Consider the following 23469-nt stretch of genomic DNA (forward strand, 5'->3'; position numbering starts at 1 on the left):
TCAAATAGATAACTTTTATATATTCAGACCTGAATTGTTGACAGGATTCTGAAGAAGACAGTTATTTCAGAAATGTGCCTCTAAGATGGAATTTAATTGTAAATTGGAATGGTTTATACATAGAATAATAGCTAACCAGGAATAATGGAAAGGTTCAAACCGAAGTGAATGGTCTCTATATAACCTGAAAAGTCCTTCTGAGAAGGGTATTTATATATACATGGGTAGGAGACATGACGATGGAGTTTTATGGGAAGGATTTGTGAGATGGGCAGCACAGTGGCCCATTGGTTAGCACTGCTGCCACACAGTGCCAGGGAACTAGGTTCAATTCCAACCTTGGGCAACTGTCTGTGTGGCGTTTGCACATTCACCATGTGTCTGTGTGAGTTTTCTCCCACAGTCCAAAGATTTACAGGTTAGGTGGATTGGCCATGCTAAATTGCCCACAGCATCCAGGGATGTGCAAGCAAGGTGGATTAGCCATGGAATATGCAGAGTTACAAGGATAGGGTAGTGGGTGGGTCTGGACAGTCTCTCTTTGAAGGGTTGGTATGGACCTGATGGAGTGTAGGGATTCTGAGACTTTTACTGTTTCACTTTTGGCTGAACTTGCTCTTTTCTTTCCCAAGATGACCTTTCCAGAGGAGCAGGGAATCTATAGCATAAATGACCCAAGCAGCCCCAGTGAATATGCCAGTAGCAGTGATGATGGAAGCTCCTTAACGTATTCATCATGTTCGGATCCTATCCCACCTCCTCCTCAAAGTCCCCCCCCTCCACCACCCATACAGTTCAATGACCCAAAACCTGCCGCCTTAATCTCTGAGTTGAAAAGGGTCATCCCACCTCCACCTCCACTACCTCCACCCCCCTCTTACTCCTCTAGCCACCATCAGTCTATTCCTCTCCCACCACCACCTCCTCCTCCTCCATTACCACCCTCGACTGGTCCCCCTCCATTGCACCGTGGCTTTCACCGTAGAAGTGAATCCAGTCACATGAGTGTGAAGAGGCTGCGATGGGAACAAGTGGAGAATTCTGAAGGCACCATTTGGGGTCAGGTATGTGAAGTTGTTACTTTACAGTCCAGGCTGCTTTCCTCTGCTGGCCTTCCAAGTTTGACCCGTCAAGCACTCCTAAGACAGGAAGAGGATGAACTCTGACTGCGATGTGAGTGTAGTGGAGACAAACTGGGAAAATATTCCTGACTTCAGGAAGGGTAAGGGATAGATTGGGAAATATCTGGAGAAGGGAGGTCTTTACAATCGATTCATTAGTTACATATGCGTTCAGTAGCTTGAGCAGTCAGTGGTTCCAGCTGTTATACTCAGCCCAATGTGGAGCCTGTGTACTCAGCGGGCCCACGACTTATTTCAAGTCATTGACAATGCAGGTGTTCAACCTGCAAGCTTAAAGGTACAAATGCTCCATCCATATCATCAGTGCCTCCAACACTCAGGCCATAAATGCTGCAACAAAATTTGATGGTCACTGACACCTTGGCCTGGATTTCTTGCCTGTGTTGGAACAGAGACGAAAGGACTATAAATCTGGTGAACAGGACCCAGTTCTGGAATTCCTGTCTCATTATCACTGAAAGCCAGATCGCTCTCTGGACTCTTTACTGGCTCCACTGTAGGTGGGCATTTCACATCCTCTACTACCTTGATGCAGTCAAGCTGGCTTTGGGAGGAAATATTGTTCACTGTTCCACAAAGGCGCGTGAACCATCGGCGGAGCCCTAATCTGGAGTTGGGAACCAAAACAGGCACTCGGCATTCCCTTTGGAAAAATAATCTCCCCCACACTAGTTAAACGACTAGTTAAACAATATGTGTGTCACTGGGGAGAATGGGTGTACTGCGGGATGAAGGTTATTGAAGAGTGAGTGACAGGGAGAGCGAAGACACTTGGGTGTGTTTTCAGAGGGCAGAAAGCAGAAGCGTTCATTGGAAAAAAGATCATGAGGGCAATAGAGTTGAAAGAAAAACTGTTGTAATACTTGATCATTGTTTTCAAGTAATAAACTGTCAGTGAAATACATCCAGTGGACCCTTTTCCAACTTCATACAAACTGTGTATGTTTGTGTGTGTGTGTGAGAGAGAGATAGGAGAATGGGGACACCAGGTATGAGGGGGAGGAGGACTTATAGATTAGAGAGTTTGGCAACTATGTGTACACGTGAATCAATTTCCGAGTAAACATCTAACTGTTGACATCACCACTTGCACACCTCCCATCATGCCCTGAGGCCTGTCTCTAGGCCCAGCAGACTTGTCTCCAGCCCAAGCCTATCTCCCTGCGATGTAAGTAGGGTGATAGGACTCGGATAGAGACAGAGAAAATTCCTGATTCCCAGTATTCATCTCGTCCATGAAAATCTGGCCTTCTGTTTTCATGAGGGAGTTGGGGTCCTTTCTTGAAGAGGGAAGGGATCACATCTTACTGAGGTAAATGGCTAGTCAATAACATTTGGTCCATGTTTGATCATTCAGGAGGAGACTCTCTGCTTATAATGAGATGAGGGATCTTTGTAATGAGTTAAAGGAGTTTGATCTTTTCCTGCCTGTCAATGTTGCTGTGTTGGAAAAAAAGTTGTTTCAAACTGGATACTGCAGCAATACAAGAAAAAAAGATAGTTGTTGAGACATTGAATACAGAACCAGCACTGAGTATAAAACAAATCAAAATCAGATTCCATTTTATTTTGCAGTTATCTGTTCTTAGTCACAGTGGTATTAGTAGGACTTTTCTTTCAATATGTTGGAATATTTTGGAGGGTTTTTGCTCCTGCTCACTAATCAGTGACCTGGTTGAAGATATGCATGTCCAGATCAACCCCAGACTATGGTATGTCTTGTAGTCAAATAGCCACTAGGTAGCAACGTGAAAAGTGGTTGATTGGCTGAGAGACAACCGGTGCTTTTTGAATCTTATGCCAATGAGATTCAGGAAAAGGAATGAGTGAGCACATTATGCCCAGACGTTGAGCTAAGTGTGTGGTTTATTTTCAGAATTTTCTGTCACTGTCCTTTTGCTTGCCCCATTGCCCATGTGGTAGGTTTCCAATTGTTAACCGAGATGTGAAACAGGCTCAGTCATACTGAGTCTAGATTAGAGTGGTGCTGGAAAAGCACAGCAGTTCAGGCAGCATCCAAGGAGCAGTAAAATCGACATTTCGGGCAAAAGCCCTTCATCAGGTATTCCTGATGAAGGGCTTTTGCCCGAAATGTCAATTTTCGGGCTGGCTGAACTGCTGTGCTTTTCCAGCACCACTCTAATCTAGACTCTGGTTTCCAACATCTGCAGTCATTTGTTTTTACCTTTACTCAGTCATACTGAGCATTTCCCTTGTACTAAAACCCAGTAGAGCTTGGTCATCATGTAAGAGCATGGATTCAGTGCTGCATTGTGTTTATTTGAAGCCATCATCTGATAATCAGTTCTTTCCACTTCATTTTCCTCAGTTTGGAGAGGACTCGGATTATGACAAGCTGAGCGATATGGTCAAGTATCTAGATCTGGAGCTGCATTTTGGGACCCAGAGACCAAACAGTAAGTTACAGCCAGGCTTTGCACAGCACCTAACAGAACACGACACACCATCTGAGTGCACTTGTCAGTCTACACAGTGTGAACCAGACTCTGTCAGTTAGTGATTACACATATTATGTGCCAAACAGTGATTATGTACCATGTGTGGATAATCTCCATTAAATTGCAGCACTTTCTCGAAGTATTTTTGTCATTCTCGAAGTATTTTTGTCACTTTTTATGTTGGTGAAGCCAGTGGTGGATTAATACACTAAATTCTGGATTAGTGGTGCTGGAAGAGCACAGCAGTTCAGGCAGCCCTCTCCTCCCTGACCTATCACCTTCATCCCCTCCCCCACTCACCCATTGTACTCTATGCTACTTTCTTCCCACCCCCACCCCCACCCTCCTCTAGCTTATCTCTCCATGCTTCAGGCTCGCTGCCTTTATTCCTGATGAAGGGCTTTTGCCCGAAACGTCAAAGATTTCGCTGCTCCTTGGACGCTGCTCCTTGGATGCTGCCTGAACTGCTGTGCTCTTCCAGCACCACTAATCCAGATTAATGCACTACAGTCCAGTTATTCCCCTTCAGAGATAAGGTCCATATGGTGTGATCATTAAATGGGTCTACGTGGACTCTTTGTCACATGGCCCAGGCATGGACTGTTGCCAACTGGTGATCGGATGCTCATAGAAGCCTGGTTTGAATATTCCTCTTTACACTCATTTTCTTTTTTACAGAAGCAAGTTTTGCACCTGAAACCTTTAAGAAGAAGGATGTGGTGGAAATACTATCTCGTAAGAAGGCCTACAATATATGTAAGTTGCCTGCCTCTTTCGACCTTGTGCTATGGGAACAGAATGCCTCTTTCAATGATAAACTCAACTGGAATTGCTCATTGACAAGTACTTAAGTTAATATTTGAATGGCAACTTGAGAGTACAGAGCTTGAATATTACTGAAAAGAGACATCCAGTCATAACATTATGTGTTGCATTCATTAGGATAGATATAAGAAAGCCAAATTCAAAGGAAGCAATAAATTATATGCATGAGGCAAGAGTGCTGATTGGTTGACAACATGACTCTGTTAGCCAAGTGTCGCCATGAAGAATGCACCAGGAATTGCTATTGAATTTAATACTTCATCCTCTGCTGAACAATCCAGAGTCTGCTAAGAATTATTCTTACAGCCAATTTAGAATTATCAGCTGCGCTAACAATGTAGCTCACTTTACTCATGCTTTATGCTGCATGTATTTATACTCAGCACCTATCCTTTGCAAGCATAAATAACATGTCCAGTTATTGCTCCATTTTTGAACTAAAGAAAAACATAGGATCGATGTTTCCCTGGCAATTCTCCATGACAATACCTCAACCAATCAGATTTGACTCCTTTTTGTCTTTTTGTCAATATACCTGTTGGGATTGCTGTAGACTCACAGGCTACAAATCAATTCCATGGGCAACCTTGTGAATAGGGCCCTATTCTCACTTCCCCTAACCATGTGAGTTTGATGCTGAAATGGTGCATATAAAAATCTATCCTGCATCATGATGGATACCAGCATGATCAAATTATCACTTGCTATATATCATGAAAATTCAAGAAAGAGCCAATGTCTATCACTTTTGGTTCTGAGTAGTGCCCAATCTACCTTGGGTTGCCCTGGAAAGGGAAAATGTCTCAAATATTTGAGCAGCAGACGAACTAGCTGTCGCACTCTGCTCTATGCAGTAAATCTATCAGCAATTTTTTTCCACTAACTGGATGCTGTTATCAAGTCAAAAATACATTTTGCCTGCCTCACAAATGAGTAAGGTGATATTTGAATCTCAGTGCTGATGTGATGTCACGTATCCCAGTGACTGGTGAACTGTATCAATTAACATGTCCCCTTGACTATTCACAGTGGACAGTGCACCAATCATGCTCAACTAGCCCATATTTGCAAGCCTCACCAAGAGTCTATCCTCCAATAGACGTGACTCTACAATTGGAAACCATTTGTTGAATAATCCAGACTGTGCTAGGAGTTACACCAGAACCAATTTAAGATTATCAGTCAATCTCAGTGAGATGCTTTGTTTGTGCTAGAAGCTCTGTACATAAATAATCAGGGTGTTGTTTTATGCAGGTAAAGGAACTTGTACATTGCAACATTTCACAAAGCAAGGGTCATGGAAACAGCCAACTGACAGGTGCATCCCTATGGCAATGCACTGATGATTCAGAGTCTACCTGCTTGGTCTTAGAATTAAGATTGACAATTAACTATTACTTTTGCATCTCCATGTCAATAATAGTCCAACCAATCAGCACCTGTTTCTCATGCAGTCTAAAATGGTGTTCCTTTCTCAGATCTGTTTCTGGCATCCTAGCTCTGACAAGTGCAAAGTGAAAAGCTTCAACTTCTTGTCTGTTAACAATGTTTAAGAACTTTTGTTCCAGGGGCCTATATTGAGAAGGATTGAGCAAGAGAAGGAGTGGTATGTTGTGTAATGATGGTGGAGAAAGGAAGTAAATAAGGACATAGAAAACAGGAGCAGGATTAGGACATTCAGCCCTTCAGGTGCATTCTACCATTTAATGAGGTCATGGCTAATTCTACTTCAGCATTGTTTCCCCGCAGTAGACCATAACCTTTGATATTTATAATATTCTTTTCTCATGTTATGTAAATTAATGTTTCCTTTCAAATTTTGTGTTCTTGCAACTGTTTTGATGAATGCAAAATGAAAAGCTTTGACTGTATGTCTCTTTTCAGCAGTGTCCAAGTTCTATGCTATCAATTGATTATTCATAAGCTAAGTATTTTTTCATGAGCATTTCTAGTTGAATATATAATTGAAACAGGCATCCTGTATCCAGATACTAGAAATCTTTCAATCTCAATCTTGGGTATGCTCAATTACTGATCCTCCACAGTCCTCTGGGCAGCACAGTGATTAGCACTGATGTCTCACAGCACCAAGGACCAGATTCAATTCCAGCCTTGAGTGACTCTCTGTGTGGTGTAAGCATGTTCTCCCCATGTCTGTATGGGTTTCCTCAGGGTTGTCTGGTTTCCTTTCAAAGATGTACATGTTAGATGGATTGGCAATGCTACATTTCCACATTGTGTTCAGGGATGCGAAGGTCAGACAGATTAGCCATGGTAAATGCGGGATTATGAGGATAGAGCAGATCTGGTTGGGATGTTCTTCAGAAGGTTGGTGATGTCTTGATGGGTCAAACAGCCTGTATCTACACTATAGGAATTCCAAAGATTCAGCATCCTAAGTTGTCTGCGTGTTATTCAGAGACACTGCCTAATGGCTCTGGATACCTCTGAGCAGGGTTAACATAATTTCTACATATACCCTTTAGAACCCTGACAGAATTTTGTTTGTTTGAATGGGATCATCTCCTGTTCTTTAAAACGTCAAAGAACAAAGATCCAGTCTATTTAATTTTTCTTCACAGGGCACTTCCTCTTTCCCAGGAATTAGTTTAAGAATTCGAAATTATTGCACTCCATCTATGGCAAGTATATTTTGCCTTGGGTAAGGAAACAAAAACTGCACAACTCCAGGTGTGGTTTTGTCAAGACTCAAAATAATTGCAGTAAGACATTTTTTTCCAGTACTCAAATTCCTTTGTAATAGAAACTTAAAATAGCATTTCCTTTCTTAATTGCTTGCTGTACCTGCATGTTAACTTTCAGTGATTCCTAAACAAAAGCATCCAAGACCCTTTTGAAAGTAAACACTTCAGTTTAGAAATGCTTGGTAATTTTGTTTTTCCTCTAACAAAGCATATCACCTGACATTCCTCTAAATTATTTTCCATCTGCTAAGTGCTTGCCCACTCACTCACTTAGCATTTCCAAGTTCCCTTGAAGTATATTTGCATCCATGTTCCCTCTAATTTTCCCTGCTGCTGTGTGGACCTCCGAGGTCAGCGAGTGTCAGTTTAGAGGGCACATTGAGTTGCTCCTCTTCATAACCCGCACTTCCACCTAGTTTTGCATAATCTGTAAATTTTCGGATATCATGTTTAATTTCCACATCTAACTTGTTGATGTGATTTGTGAATAGTTGGGACCCAAGTACTGAACCTTGACATAGTTCACTAGTCACAGAGAATCAACTTGAAAGTAACTCGTACATTCCTACTTTGTTTCCTGACCCATTGACCTGTTCTCAATTCATGTCAGTACATTTCCCCTGTTCCGTTTTTCAAATTTTGTTTATGGATCTCTTGCATGGAATTCTATGGAAAGCCTTCTGAAAATCTAAATATATCACACTCCCTGGTTTGTCCTTTCCTATTCTGTTAGTTATATCCTCAAAAAACTCTAACAGGCTTGTCAAACGTGAATTCCCTTTCATAAACTCGTGTGAACTCTTTCCAATCCGATCGTATTTTCTCAGTTATCGTATTACCACATCTTTTATTGTAGATTCTAGCAATTTCCCTATCGCAAATGTTCCACTAACAGATCATTGTTCACAGTGTGTTCTTGCTCTCATTTTTTAAATAGTAGTGTTACATTTGCCAAAATGCTAGTACCGTTACAGAATCTAACAAATTTTGAAAGAAAACACTCTAGGCAAAAAGATAATTGGGTCGGGGAGTTAAATTATTAAGTCCCATTAATTTCTCTATTACATTTTTATTGACATTAGTATCTTGTAGTTCCTAATTCACACTAATGCCTAGATCTTCCATTATTTCTGGGAGGATTTTAGTATTTTCCTCCCTCCGTGCAGACAGAAAATGTTGTCCAGTTTCTTTATCATTTCCTTTTTGCCCATTTAAATTCTTCTGACACTGCTTGTAATGGATCTGCATTTCTTTTGCTAATCTTTTTCCTTTTTATATACCTATAAAACAGAATTGTTGAACCTTTACACATGGGTGAGGGGGTCACATGTCATTTTACCTTTGACTCGGAGGGCCAGTGAGCACATTTCAGAAAGTTGATCTTTACACAACAGTAAATTAGAAAAAAAAATCCAAAGCCATAAATTGATAAGGGATCAGAGGATATGGGGAGAAACTGATAACAGGATACTGGGATGGATGATTAGATATGATAATATTGAATAGCCTACTCCTATTTTCTATATTTCTGTTAAATTGTCTCAAATAGTATCTTTCACACTGATGACACACTGTTGTCTGTATAACAATAATCTCTAGTCAACAGTGTGTCCTCTATCTGAGGCCTGGTGTATAGATCGGCACAAAATGCCTTGGCAGGAAATGGGAGGCAAACCTGCCAAGTTTAGCTGGGCAACCTTCTGAGGGCATGAGGTTCCTTGCAGCTTGACTTTAATCTCTCAACCACCACGAGATTGCAGTAGACTCAGAATAATGGGTGTAGTTGGCTCAGTAATGACCCTAATCGATATCCCATCAGAAGCGGCTGGCAGTTCCGGGTCAGTCCCTTTTGCTTGTCTGACTCACTTGGCAGTGGCAATATGTCTTCTCCACCTCTCACTTCCTTGGGATAACAGATTCTCGTGCTGGTTTTATCTCTGTTAGCTATTCTCATTGCCCACCTGAAACTCTCTGCACCAGAGCTCCGGCGGATCCTTGTGACAATGGAGAATGATCGTCTGGAACCTTCTCATATTAAACAATTGCTACTGTATGCTCCTGATGAGGAAGAGTTGAAGAATTTCAGGCGGCACATGGCTGATCCCAGTAAGCTGAGTGAGCCGGACCAATTCGCCCTGGAGGTGGGTCCCTTTTAAACTGTCACAGCTCTTGTTCTATGTCAAAGGCACTTAAACCAACTTTCATCAACCTCTCTTACACTTTGGAGTTAATGAGGCAAATATAGAGAGACTGTACTCTAAATGGGTTTCACTAGTGCCCTGTATAACCGAGGCGTAATTTCTCCACTTTTGTATTCAGTTACCCTCATGATAAAGGATAACACTCGGATTTTCGGAATTACTTGCTGTACCTGCATACTAACTATTTTTTGTGATTCATGCACAAGAACACCCAGATCCTTTTGCGTCTCAAAGCTCTACAGATTCTCACTATTAAGATAATATGTTCCCTTCATTATTCTTCCTGTCAAAACAGATGATTTCACATAACATTATTTATTTATTTAGCTAGCTGTCTATGTTTATTTATTTTTAGTTATTCATTCATTGGACATCTGTTTCATTGACTGGGCCAGCATTTATTGGCCATCCCTAGTTGTCCTTGAGAAGGTGGTGATGAGCTCTCTTGTTGAACTGCTGTTGTCCATTTGGTGTAGGTGCGCCCACAATGCTGTTCGGGAGGGAGTGCCAGGATTTTGACCTATTGATACTGACAGAACAGCAGTATATTTCTAAGTCAGAATGGTCAGTGGTTTGGACAGGAACTTGCACGCGGTAATGTTCCCATGTATCTGCTACCCCTATCTTTCTCAATGGTTGTGGTTATGGGCTTGGAAGGTGCTCTCTAAGGAGAATGTTTGCAGTGCATCCTGTAGATGGTGCTACTGAGCATTGTTGATGGAGAGCATGAATGTGAATATAATATCAACTAAGCAGCTACTTTGTCCTCGGTGGTGTCAGAACCTTTGAGTGCACACATCCCGGTAAGTGGGGATTATTTTCTCACTTTTTCCTAACTTGTGCCTTGTAAGCGGTGGACAGGTTTTATGGAGTTAGGAGGTAAGATGCTCACTGTAGGATTCCTAGTCTCTGATCAGCTCTTGTAGCCATGGTATTTATGTGTCTCGTTCAGTTCAGTTTTTGGTCAATGGTAGCCAGCTCCCAATATTGATAGTGATGGATTCAACAATGGCAATGCCACCGAATGTCAAGACTGATGGCTAGATTCTGTGTTGTTGGAAGGGGTCACTGCCTGGCATTTGTACGCTACAGCTATTAGTTGCCATTTGTCAGCCTAAACCTAGATATTTTCCGTGTCTTGATGAATTTGCTCAGATTGTTATCCACAGTCTCATATCTGCAGCCTTCTTCAGTTCTCTTAACAACTTACTTTCTTACTTCTTCGTATATCATTAGCAAACTTTGTAACCATATCTTTTAACCCTTCATCTAAATGATTTGTACAAATTGGAAACTGTTGAGATCCCAGCACTGATCCCTGTGGTACATTATTCAATGCAGTTTACCAATCTGAAAAAGGTCCATTTATGCCTGCCTCTACTTTCTGCTAACCAGCCAATCTTCTATCCATACCATAATACACTGTGAGCATTTTATTTTCTGTAATAGCCACTGATGTGGCACTTTATCAACTGCATTCTGTAAATCTCAGTACAATGTATTCACCAGCTCCCCTTTACCCAAAGTACAAAGACGAATGGATTAGTCACGCGTGATTTTTCTTTCACAAAACCATATTGCTCATGCCATAAATACTTTAATAAAAGCTTCCAGCATTTTTTAACTGGCCTGTTGTTTTCTGTCTCTCTCCCTTTTTGAATATAAGGAGTTACATTCAGTTTCTTCCAAACTAATAGCTCCATCCCCAAATCAAGCAAGCTTTGAGAAATAAATTGCTAGTCACTCCTATAAGAGCCTAGAATGAAATCCATCAGTCTGCCTTATTGCCGCCTCATGTAATAATTAGGTATATTTATATAGCACCTTTTGGAGTAAAAACTTAAGGCATTTCATACAGGATCTAAAGGGTAAAAGGTAGGTTCTGAGAAGATTCGTATTAGAGGAGTGAGAGGTAGTGAGGCAACAACTACTGGCCTACTGTGTTTGTTCTTACTAAAACACAGATAACATGAATTAGTAGCTTCGCAAAAAGAAGAAACATAACCCTATGTGATATATTTTGCACAAAGCTTCTTTCTTCGGCAGAGATTCATGAAAAACTATTCCTTCTATATCCCTGCCCATGTGTAGATGCTGTCAGTAAAGGAATATAAAATCAGACTGAAGAGCTTGCATTTCAAGGTCACATTGCAAGAGAAGACAGAGGAGATAAAGTCTGGACTGCAGTGTATCTACAAGGCCTCAGTCGAACTGAAAAGTGGCAAGAAACTGGCAAAGATTCTTGAGGTAACAGTATAGGGTTTCTAGTGGATTTAATAAGCTGCTGTTCACATTTCACCAAATCAGTCTGTGAGACAAGGTAATAGCAACTGGGGTTAAAAGTAAGATCACATTGCTGCAGAATACTGAGAGGCTTATTTTGCATACTGTGCAGTTAGTAAGCCTTCAAACAGAAGCTTGTTCATTCTTGTCTCATTCCGAGATTTGAGTCCGTAATCCTGGCAGACACTGTAGTGCAGTGCCAAAGGGATGCTGCACCATTGGAGGTACACTAACTTTCAGATGTGATATCAAATGGAGATCCTATCTGCCCTCTGAGGTGATATGAAAGATCCCATGATACTCGAGTAGATGAATACCCTGATCTCATGTAAACATACAGACAAACACATCATGGATTAGGGGCAGGAGGCCACTCAGCCACTTGAGCCTGCTCCAAAATTCAGTAAGGTCATGAGTAATCTGATCTGTCCATATATCCCAAATAACCTTTCACTCCCTTGATTACCAAGAATCTTTCTATCTCTACTTTAAAATATTCAAAGTTTCTGCTTCTATTACCTTTTAAGGAAGAGGGTTCCAAGGTCTTATGATCCTCTGTGAGAAAACATTTCCCTTCATCCTTCTATGTCTAAACGGGCAACTCCTTATTTTTAAACAGTGACCCCTAATTCAAGACTCTCACCCACATGGAATCATTCTTTCCACATCCACCCATCAAAATCCATGAGGATCTTGTATGTTTCAATCAATTGACATCTTAATCTTCTAAACTCCAGCAGATACAAGTCTAGATTGCTGAATCACTGTTCTTAAGACAACCCACACATTCCAGGTATTACTGTAATATGAACTGTATCCAATGCATTTATATCTTTCCTTAAATAAGGAGACCAATACTGTACTTTATATGTGATCTTACCAGTGCCCTGTATCAGTGAAGCATAACCTGCCATGGCCAATATATTCCTCAACCAACACTATCAAAACAGATTCATTTGTCATTTGTTTGCGGGACCTTAGAATGTGCAAATTGGTTGCCTTGTTTGTCATTATCACAACATTGACTCTCTCACTGGTCGTGAAATATTTGGCATGTCACGAGGATGCTAAAGGTGAGTTATTTTTCTTTATTTCTCTAAATTTGTGTGCAATTCTGAATGTCTGTCTTTATGGGCCAGATGTAATGATTTCTTGTGGGTGAGAAATGTGGAACAGGATGGATGTGGTTTATCCACTCGCACCCTCTCAGCATAGCAACTCAAGTGGCCATCAGGCAGAAAGGAAACCCATTAGTGATGGGTAGGGGAACCCAGCATGAAACTAGGAGTCAAGAGTGGGACATCAAGTGGGAGAGAGCTTGGGCTATAAGTCAGAAATCAGCCACAGCTAACAATTTAAAGGAATGCTGGCAGTAGATTGGTGGCAGCTTCTAGCGAAATCCACAAGTAATGATCCACATTGTTTGAAAGAAATATAGGAAGTGGGCACCTTCCATCCCTGACACTGACTCAATGGATCAGCCGAAAAGGAAAGCTTCTTTTTTCCCTTTCTGGTGACTATTGTGGCAGAGAAGAATCATTCAGAACCTTTCCCAGAGAAGAAGTAACACCTGAGCACACACTTCTTGTCCCGTTCCCTGTGAGGATAAGAAATGTTCAGAAAAAAGAGTTCTATTCTATCCTTTCAATTTGCTTATCTTTCACAGACACTGAAGGTCAACTTGGCGCTTTGCAGCAGTATCAGGTGTAAGTCTGCTAGGAGAAAGTGAGGACTGCAGATGCTGGAGATCAGAGCTGAAAAATGTGTTGCTGGAAAAGCGCAGCAGGTCAGGCAGCATCCAAGGAGCAGGAGAATCAACGTTTTGGGCATAAGCCCTTCTACAGGAATCATTCTTGAAAAAGGGCTTATGCCCGAAATGTCGATTCTCCTGCTCCTTGGATGCTGCCTGACCTGCTGCGCTTTTCCAGCAACACATTTTTCAGTTCAGGTGTAAGTCCTCCTTGCAGTTGTCTGATGAAGTGGAAGGGCTGAGACTACAGCCCGTACAGTTTGTCAGTGACTTCCTATGAGTGCTCCTTCAGTCTGAGAATGATCGGTGAGTGTTCCTCACCAGACTAAAAAAGCCCCTGAATGGAGATCAGAGCAGAAGTGGTTTGCAGTGCTGTGAGAGACAGAATGACTTTTTACATTTAACAAGGGTGAATGTTAGAAATGTTTGTAGGCAGTGAGGAGTGAAGGTGTGAGGATGGAATAGATGACAAGTGAGGGATTGTCCCAGTGTCTGTTCCATATATAGAAGGGATGGAAGCAGACATAATACACTGCATGACACCAGGGTTTCTCCAGGATGTCTAAAATCAATGACCTGTTACTTTGCAAGAATCATTAAGAAGTGTCCACAGTTACAGATTGGGCACACCGGCGCCGGCATGATTTCTCCACAGAAGAAACATGACAATGTTCCTTTTCCTTTGCAGGAAAAGAGGGCTCACAAAGCCTGTGAGAGGTCATACACTGTGGTAGAACACCGAACCTGACAGTTTTAACTCCACGGGAGGATGTTTTGGAGTTGGCCAGCAACAATAATGCAGGGTCATTGTTTGTAGAGAGACTGGAGAATGGCCTAAGGGCTTTGAGATTCTTAGGAGCTGGAATTTATAGTATTCTGCAAAGGTGCATTGAAGACCCTGATGCATAAAAGTTCAAGGCCACTCTCATCTTAAGAGTGATGGGCTTAGAGTGTCTACCAACACAATTCAAATTGATCTCTGCAGCCAGTAATTCACAAACAGAGGTCACTATCCTCCTGGGGAGATGCAGTCTGTGAAAACATTGATGATCTCAGAGTTCAAAGTAATCCATCCTTTTGCCTGTAGACTCTCTGTGCAGGGCAATTGTCTCCCAGAATGGACTGCTTGCTTTTGTTGTCTGTCGAGTGCTGGCCCTTGTTTGGATTGTTGAGTCTACCTCTTCTTAGGCAGTTGGCTCCCTCTGTCTCCTTACTCATATTTCCTCCTCACTGTAAAAGGTTTCCTTACGGAGTGCAAAATCTTCCAGGGGACAGGGAACTCTGGATTCCCAGGTAGAATCCTCACCTCTCTGTTTCCTGGCTTGCTTCCCTCTCACTGTCTCCTTATTTGTAATGTTAGCTTTTAAAAACTGAAAAAATAAAGTCAAACAGGTAGATGCTGCCACCATCAGCAGCAAATTCTGCAGTTGCATGAGGTAATTGCTCCTGTGTTGCTTCCTCTTACCTAACATAAATCACTCCCAATGTTTTGCCCATGCAATTACTGAGAATTGGAGTGAATGAATTCGTTAATGAGTTCAAAACATTGGATAGGTTTCTGGTTTTGGTATCAACTTGTTTTCAACAAAGACAAAGTCCAGCAGAATGATTTCATAATGCTGGCCCATTATTATCATGCAGTGTTTTACCTAAGGGTGGGAGGTGGTCCATCCAATGTGCATCCTTACAATATGGCCTGTGTTATTGTGTGAGTGTCTTTTTCTCTTCATCGTCTCTTTATGGATCGTTGTCTCTTTCTGTATGGATCTATATATATTTGTTGGTCCCTTTGTTTCATCAATAAGGTGTCATGCTGCAGTTGAAACCTCATGTGATTGGAGATAATTTGGGGTTTACTTCAGTGGGAGAGCCCCTGTATAGACAGGAAATCCAGAGCAGAACCTGTCAGCTGATACATCATTGTTACCAGCACTCTTATTTCTCCTCAATAATTGTTTCTTTATCTTTCTTCTGACAGTTTGTTCTTGCAATGGGAAACTATCTCAACAATGGACAGCCTAAGAGCCCCAAAACCACAGGATTTAAAATTAATTTTCTGACAGAGGTGAGCAATTGACAGTAAGGGCAGCTGGAATCAAATATAACTAAGTAATGTTAAAGGGGTTGCTTTCATTGTTGCTTGCCTGTATGAGAGGGAAGGTGAGTTATTAAGTAAATTGGCAACCCTGGGGTGGCATGGGGAGAAGTTGTGATTAATGATGGCAGCATTTCTACAACAGGAAACGGGAGTGGCTAATTGTGTAGGTACTCCTAGGCAAAGGGTAATTAGCAATATCTTTGCCTACTGGGAATGGAAATGGAATGAATAATTACCAATGTTGACACTTCTTGGAAAAGGTAAGGTCATGGTAATTGTTCCGGTGTTCCTTAGGAAACACTTGCACTCTAAATGTTAACCGTGTTGGGACATTTTCCAATTTGAGTTGGGGAAGTATCCCCTTGCTGCATTTCTCATTTGACATGTATCTTTCTCCCAGCTTGACACCACAAAGACTGTAGATGGGAAATCTACCTTTTTGCACATTCTTGCCAAATCACTGAGCCAACACTTTCCTGAGCTGCTGGACTTTGCCAAGGAGATTCCAACTGTGGCCCTTGCTGCAAAAGGTCAGTTTAAAACATTAAGCAGTGACTGCCTGAAAGAGAATGGAGTGTTTGTGCTTAAGTTATACAACAAAAAGTTATTGATATGGAGAAGTATTGCCCTTTGCTAAAAGCCCATGAGATGGAACTTTGAGACTGTCCACTATTGGCAATGTTGTCTGGATGTTTGACCATTGTTTGGCTGCTCCCATCTAGCTGAGAGGTAAGTATGCCATTACACTGCTGACTTGAGGCTTGTAGAATGCTGAGAAGATCTGGGAGTTCAACAGTTGAGGCTCTTATCATGAAACAGCCAAGCTCAAACTAAAAGGTTGATATAGTTAGTCCAGTTAACCTTCAGGTGAGGGGCAATCCCTAGAGTATTGAAGGTTGGGGTGTTAGGCTGTTGGCAGTGATAATGAGGTGACATGGTGGCTCAGTGCCTTACAATGCCAGGGACCCGGGTTTGATTCCACCCTTGGAGTTTGCACATTCTCTCTATGTCTGTGGGTTTCCTCCAGGTGCTCTGGTTTCCTCCGACAGTCGAAAGATGTGCAGGTTATGTGGATTGGTCATGCTAAATTGCCTTGTAGTGTTTAGGGATGTGCAGGCTAGGTGGATTAGTCATGAGAAATGCAGGGTTATAGGAATGGGGTATGGGGGATGTGGGTGGGATGCTTTTCGAAGGACCGGTGTGGACTCGAAGGGCCATATGCCCTGCTTCCACACTGTAAGGAGCCTATGAATCTATGGGGAGGTGACAGCCTGGTGGTATTATCACTGGACTTTTAATCCAGAGCCCCAGGTAAAGCCCGAGAGACCTGAGTTCAAATCCCCCCATGGCAGGTGGTGAAATTTGAATTAAATAAAAAAAGTCTGGATTTAAGATCTTATAACAATCACAAATCCACTGTTGATGGTCCTAAAACCCCATCTGGTTCACACTCGTCCGTTAGGGAAGGAAACTGCTATCTTTACCCAGTCTGGCCTACATGTGACCCCAGACCCACAGCAATGTGGTTGACTCTTAACTGCCTTCTGGGCAATAAGGGATGAGCAATAAAAGCTGGCATTGACTGATGATGCCCTCATGAATAAAAAAAAGACTTCAATGCTTATGCTGATCTGGAAAAACTAAATTTGAGACGGTTTTCGCCTGTGATTGGAAAACAGAATGAAATGGAAGACTGTTAGCTGGAAATCTATACCTGTAGAGTGTGATTGTTATGAATGTGTGTTTTCTTATTTTTGTTAAAATAAATTTTCTTGACATTTCTACCTTATTAGTAAGTTTAATAACAAGATTCTCCTCTTTTCAAAGGCAGGAGTGAGACTGTGAAGGTATCTTCCAGTCATTTAAAAACAATTACAAAACACAGTTTGCTGTTCACTTCCTCGCTACATTATTACAAAACTTATCTTGATCTCAAGGTAAGGGGTGGCAGTATCCTGCCTCTCAACCAAGAGACCTGGGTTCAAGTCCCACCTACTCCTGTGCAATCACATCTCTGAACACGTTGATTTGGTTTAAGGGTTCTTTTGATACAGTGGTAGTGTCTCTACCTCTGAGTCCAGAGGCCTGGGTTCAAGTCCCATCTATTCCAGAGGGATGTGATGACACAGCTGAAAAGGTTGATTAGAAAGTAACTGTCAAAATTGTAGTGAAGCGTGACTTGCCCACAATTAAAGATATAAGATTTGCAACCATTCTGGGTAGATAAATGATGCAGAAGATTGTGGAATTCTTCCTCTTTTCCAGTTAATCAGAGAACGATAACTTCTGAAATTAATGACATCCACACAATCAGGAAGGACATACAGACAGTCTGTGAGAACATGGCAGTCACCGATGAGGACCGATTTGCTGCAGTCATGACTGTATCCTTTCTGACAGAAAACTCTGAGCCTCTCACTCTTGGTTCATACCATCTTTGTTTATATAGAACATTACAATGCAGTACAGGCCCTTCAGTCCTCGATGTTGCACCAACCTGTGAAACCAATTTGAGCCCATCTAACCTACACTATTCCATTCTCGTCCATATGCCTATATTGTACGTCCCTTTGTGTGATGTCTTGAGCTGGTTTTTATTGCCTGAGATAGGAGTTGGAGAGTTATTGCTCAGGGCATGTTTTCCTTCTTGCCCCTTGCTTTTCATATTTTTTGCCACTGTTAGAAGAATTGTCCAGCCATTAGTGTGTTGGAGATTTGATGGACCTGCTGATATTCTCTTATCTAACAATTTAATAGATTAGAATAAATAGTTACCTTGGTACTACTTTCCTGTCCAGCATTTTCGGGTCAGATACAGCATGGTTTTAGTCTAGAGTAATGCTTCATCTCCACTACCACATCAACCACTCTCAGGTGTAATACAGGCAATGGGCCTTAAAACATTCCTTTAATTCTTTAAGTACATGTTGTTATTTACATTTTAAATGAAAGGGTGTAAAATTCGGTGTTCCTGAAATTTGCAAATTTACTTAATATTTAAGTAAAATATTAAGTGAATTATTGTTAATCAGAGGAATTAATATTAGAACTAGAGTTAAATTCATGAAGACAGTATGGTGGCTCGATGGTTAGCACTGCTGCCTCACAGCGCCAGGGACCCAAGTTCAATTCCAGCCTCGGGTAACTGTCTGTGTGGAGTTTGCACATTCTCCCCGTGAGTGTGCAGGTTTCCTCCCACAATCCAAAAATATGCAGGTTGGGTGAATTGGCCATGCTGAATTGCCCATAGTGTAGGTTATTAGTTAGGGATAAATATAGGGTAGGGGAATGGGTCTGGATGGATTACTCTTCGGAGGGTTGGTATGGACTTGTTGGACTGAAGGTCCTGTTTCCACACTGTGGGACTTCTAATTCTTTAAAGAAAAGGCATTTTTTTGCCCAGAAAAGCCCATGTAAATGTCTTTGTCAGATATATGCAGCCCTATGTTCCCAACTGAAATAGTTGTAAAAAACAAAATAAGAAAAGCTTCAGTGAAGAGTGCAGACTTCTTGCTTATTTTAAAGAAAAGTTCATGTCTTCAACAATTGTACTTGTGCACCATAACAGAGAATTCCTTTTTGTGAGTCTAAATCGCAGGTGTTCCTCTACAGGTTTGGGTAAAACAGCCAAGAAATTTAAAAAAGATTATAAATGAAGTTTACTTCAGTACCTGAAGAGACAACTATTTAAAACAATGATGATCTTCAATTCCAGGGTGAAGAGCACAATAGTGTCAACGTTAGCAGCACAGTCAGGGGCCTTCTGATAATGCGATGACATAAGTTGCAATGATATGAGAAGCACAATAATACAAAATGCGACCAGGAAGCGAGGGATGTGAAAATGGTGAATGACACTTTTAAATGAAGGAGGTGGACATTAAAATAAAACAAACAATTTTAAAGTGATAAACTTTAAATGGGAGACTTAAATGAGAGTTTGTTGTAATGTAATTTGTACAAGTAGCTCAGAGGGGAATTGCTAAAATCCAGAGTCAGAAGAAATGTCTAGGGAACAGGAGCTTGTCACATGAGACAAAGCGTTTCCAGTGCTAGACTCTAAATAGTTCAAATTTTTGAGAGAAAGCCAATTGATAACATGTTTCCTGTAATGAATGAGAATTGGACCCTGTCTATATCACACGCACTACAAGATCTAAAAAATTCCCTAAGTTCTCAAGACTGAGAGTGCACTGCTGTTACTATCTTAACTGGTGTATCAGGCATTTCTTGGAGATGCCCAGCCTGTTATTGCTTCCCTCGACTCCCTGCAGAATCGAGCCATTGAGGAATTCCACAAAGTCTCAACGTTTTTTGGGGAAGATTCTAAGATGACCACAACTGAAGCTTTTTTTGGGATATTTGCAGAATTTATCACAAAGTTTGAGGTAAGGTTTAGTCTGCATCAAATTTGTGCTGTTATTGGCCACCAATCACACTGGACAATTCCAAAATGTTCTGGGTCAGTAAAATCCTATAGCTTTCAATTCTTTGAGTTGCCTCTAACGAGTAACATTAGTCTCTCAGCTTGCCTTTGATTTTAAGAAAATTTATTATATGATGACTGCGTGATGTGTGCAGGGAAAGATATGAAAGATACCTAATATATAAAAGACATGTCGAGCAGATATGTGACATGCACAATTTAAGATGAACAGAAACTAACTGAGATTGGAGGGTAAGATGTCAGTTCAGGAAGCATTAGAGTATCTGGACTGGAGTTGATGAAGACAAGGGCAGCACGGTGGCACAGGAGTTAGCACTGCTGCCTCACAGCGCCAAAGATTCGAGTTCAATTCCTGCCTCAGGCAACTGTGTGGAGTTTGCACATTCTCCCAGTGTCTGAATGGGTTTCCTCTGGGTGCTCCGGTTTCCTCCAACAGTCCAAAATTGTGCAGGTTAGGTGAATTGGAAATTGCCAGTAATGTTAGGTGTAGGGGAATGGGTCTGGGTGGGTTGTACTTCGGCGGGTCGGTGTGGGCTTGTTGGGCCGAAGGGCCTGTTTCAACACTGTAAGTAATTTAATCATATCTAAGGGCTTCAAAGTAGATGAGGGATAAGGAATGGAGGAGAGCACTTGAGAGGGTGATGTTATTGATGTGGGAGTAGGTGGAGGTTCTAATGAAGTGGAATGGATCTGAAGCAAAAATTGGGATTGAAAAGAATTCCACGATCTGAGCAGTTTCCATCAGTTGGAGACACAATTCAAATTGATGACAAGGACATGACGGTTGTGATGGAGGTTGAAGACTTAAACTTTCCCACTTGAGAAAGGTAAGGATTATGTGAATGCTAATAACACTCAGAAGAGGTAATGGAGCAGAGTGTCATTGTCAGGCATGTACGTTGAGCCCATGCCTGTGGATGATGTGAAGCTGCAGTATGAAAATGAGGGAGACAATGGGGCTAAGGGTGGACCTTTGGAGTGTCTGGAGGCAATGTACTTTGCAACGCCCACAGGTGGCAGCATAGCAGTAATGTCTCTGCACTAGTAATACACCACCACTTCATAATTTCTGGTGACTGAATCACATCGTGGCAGGTGAATGCTATACAATTTGTAATCAAAGGCTAGCCTATTAGTACAACAAACGTTAATTGCTGTAAAACCCATCTGGTTGAATAATGTTGTTTAAGGATTTGGACACCAAAGGAAAACGTGAATTATATGAGAAGAGTTATCTTATCATGTATATGATATTGTGCCAAGTATATTTGTGTCAGATGAATATGCTAGAAATGGGAGTTAATATATAATTAACCATGCAACATACACAGAGGGAAATATGACAGTTACCTTAAGTAACAAAAGACAGATAGTCCAGGGAACAAAAATTTGGAATGAAATAAGTTTACAGCATAACTGGGATAATTGTATCATCATATTTGAATGTAGAAGGAAGATGGGGTGGATTTGGAAATGTGTGTAACATTTAGAGTAATAGAGTCATAGAGATGCATAGCATGGAAATAGACCCTTCGGTCCAACCCGTCCATGCCGACCAGATATCCCAACACAATCTAGTCCCACCCGCCAGCACCCAGCCCATATCCCTCCAAACCCTTCCTATTCATAAACCCATCCAAATGCCTCTTAAATGTTGCAATTGTACCAGCCTCCACCATTTCCTCTGGCAGCTCATTCCATACACATACCATCCTCTGCGTGAAAAAGTTGCCCCTTAGATCTCTTTTATATCTTTCCCCTCTCACCCTAAACCTATGTCCTCTAGTTCTGGACTCCCCGACCCCAGGGAAAAGACTTTGTCTATTTACCCTATTCATGCCCTTCATAATTTTATAAACTCTATAAGGTCACCCCTCAGCCTCCGGCGCTCCAGGGAAAATAGCCCCAGCCTGTTCAGCCTCTCCCTGTAACTCAGATCCTCCAACCCTGGCAACATTCTTGTAAATCTTTTCAGAACCCTTTCAAGTTTCACAACATCTTTCCAATAGGAAGGAGACCAGAATTGCACACAATATTCCAACCGTGGCCTAGCCAATTTCTCAAAGAAAGCTGTTGAAAACAAAGAAAAAAATTGTTCAAAATGAATAATGTAGTAAAATGAATAGGGTATAATTATGACTGAAATTTAGTGGTGAGAAGGGTAATAAAGTTGATCAACTGTTCAAGGTGAATAGATTAGATAGTGAACAGGAACAGTCGAAAGGGAATGGTATTTGATGATCACAGGGTGAATCAAGAAGGTAAAAGTACAACTTGTTTATGGAGGTAAATGCTTTACAAACGTCAGTTGCTTCTTCACTGATGGCATAGTTAGGTAAGTTCAACAACAATACATCTTGGGACTCCTGGGGTGTTCAGGTCCAGTCTGTTGATCTTGATGCCCCCTCCGCTCCCCTGCTCTTCCCCACTCCCCCACCCCCGCCCTCCCCCCAACTTGGCTTTCGCTGTTCTGAAAAGTTATGATAGGATGGAGTTGGACTAACATTTGAAGAATTCCACCAAAATCCTTTTTTTTTCTATATCTAGAAGTGCTCTTGCATAAATGCACACACTGTCTTTCCTCATCACTGTTGAACTTTTTCATCTCCTAACCACCAACAGTAAATCACCTGTGTTCTCCAATTGATTGATTAATGTGCGAAGCCCATTAAGGGCAATCCAGATTATCAGAGGTGAGGAAGAGGTAGGGGTAAGGGGAGGGGGTTAAATCAAAATGGAGTTGGAACATCTGTTTCAAGTATACAGACTCCCACAAAATCCTTGATTGCACATTGTTCCAGTCTACTTCCCAAAAGAACTCTATTTTTTTCTCCCAGTATAGCAGGTCTGTTGGTGGGAGATTCCAGTAGGGCTTTTGATGTGGTTCCAGGCAGGGCTATTGGTGAGGGTTCCCAGCAGGCTTTTGGATGAGATCCACAGGCTAATGGGGGCTTCCCAGCAGGACTGTTGGAGGGAGTCCCATCAGACAGTTGCTGGGGGCTCCCATCAACGTTAGTAGAGGTCTTGTGGAGGCTTCTGCAGGGCTAATGGTGGGTTGGGTGGGTGGGGGGGGGGGGGGGGGTGCCTAGAGGGCTGCTGTTGGAGGTTCCCAGCAGGGCTATTGGTTGAGATTCTTGTGGGGCTTCCCAGCAGGGCTGTTGATGGGGTTTCCCAGCAGGGCTATTGGCAGGGGTCCCTAGTAGGACTATTTTTGGAGGATCCCAGCAGAGCTGCTGGTAGAGCTTGCCAGCATTGAGTTCCCTCGCAGTTTTTCAAAGCAAATCAACATTTCTTTCCATTTAGATCTTACCTGATTTTTAAGATGAGTTTCTGTATGTTTATGTAGTCTCAGTGTCCAATGCCATGGATTATACTCTGGCACTAGAGTACCAAAGAATTGTCAATGGTGAATGATGACAACATATTTCAATAGCTGTAACACTCAGCCATATAGCCTGCAGCCACTACTGAAATTCAACAGGAATCCCAGGAGGAGCAAGCCTTGAAGCTGATAAATTACTTTTAATAACTAAAGACAGGAGACAGTGAGCATTCTGCT

At 41.8% G+C, this 23469-nt stretch overlaps 1 protein-coding gene across 4 annotated transcripts in view; it reads left to right on the plus strand.

The window, feature by feature from the left end:
• The window catches only part of grid2ipb (glutamate receptor, ionotropic, delta 2 (Grid2) interacting protein, b), a 103588-nt gene that overhangs the window by 75932 nt on the left and 4187 nt on the right, over positions 1-23469 (plus strand). For all 4 annotated transcript variants that reach the window (XR_006314797.2, XM_043711733.2, XM_043711734.2 and 1 more), the window contains 9 exons: positions 633-1064; positions 3472-3559; positions 4280-4357; positions 9076-9272; positions 11424-11579; positions 15344-15430; positions 15864-15993; positions 17729-17847; positions 19687-19851. Coding sequence is in view for 3 of the 4 variants with exons in the window: in XM_043711733.2 (XP_043567668.2) it covers positions 633-1064; positions 3472-3559; positions 4280-4357; positions 9076-9272; positions 11424-11579; positions 15344-15430; positions 15864-15993; positions 17729-17847; positions 19687-19851 (1452 nt within the window). In the remaining variant the exon portion in view is untranslated. The remainder of the gene's footprint in view (positions 1-632; positions 1065-3471; positions 3560-4279; positions 4358-9075; positions 9273-11423; positions 11580-15343; positions 15431-15863; positions 15994-17728; positions 17848-19686; positions 19852-23469) is intronic.

Source organism: Chiloscyllium plagiosum, unplaced genomic scaffold (genome assembly GCF_037043375.1).
Source record: "Chiloscyllium plagiosum isolate Xiang-an unplaced genomic scaffold, Cpla_swu_hap1 HiC_scaffold_20, whole genome shotgun sequence".
NCBI lineage: Eukaryota > Metazoa > Chordata > Chondrichthyes > Orectolobiformes > Hemiscylliidae > Chiloscyllium > Chiloscyllium plagiosum.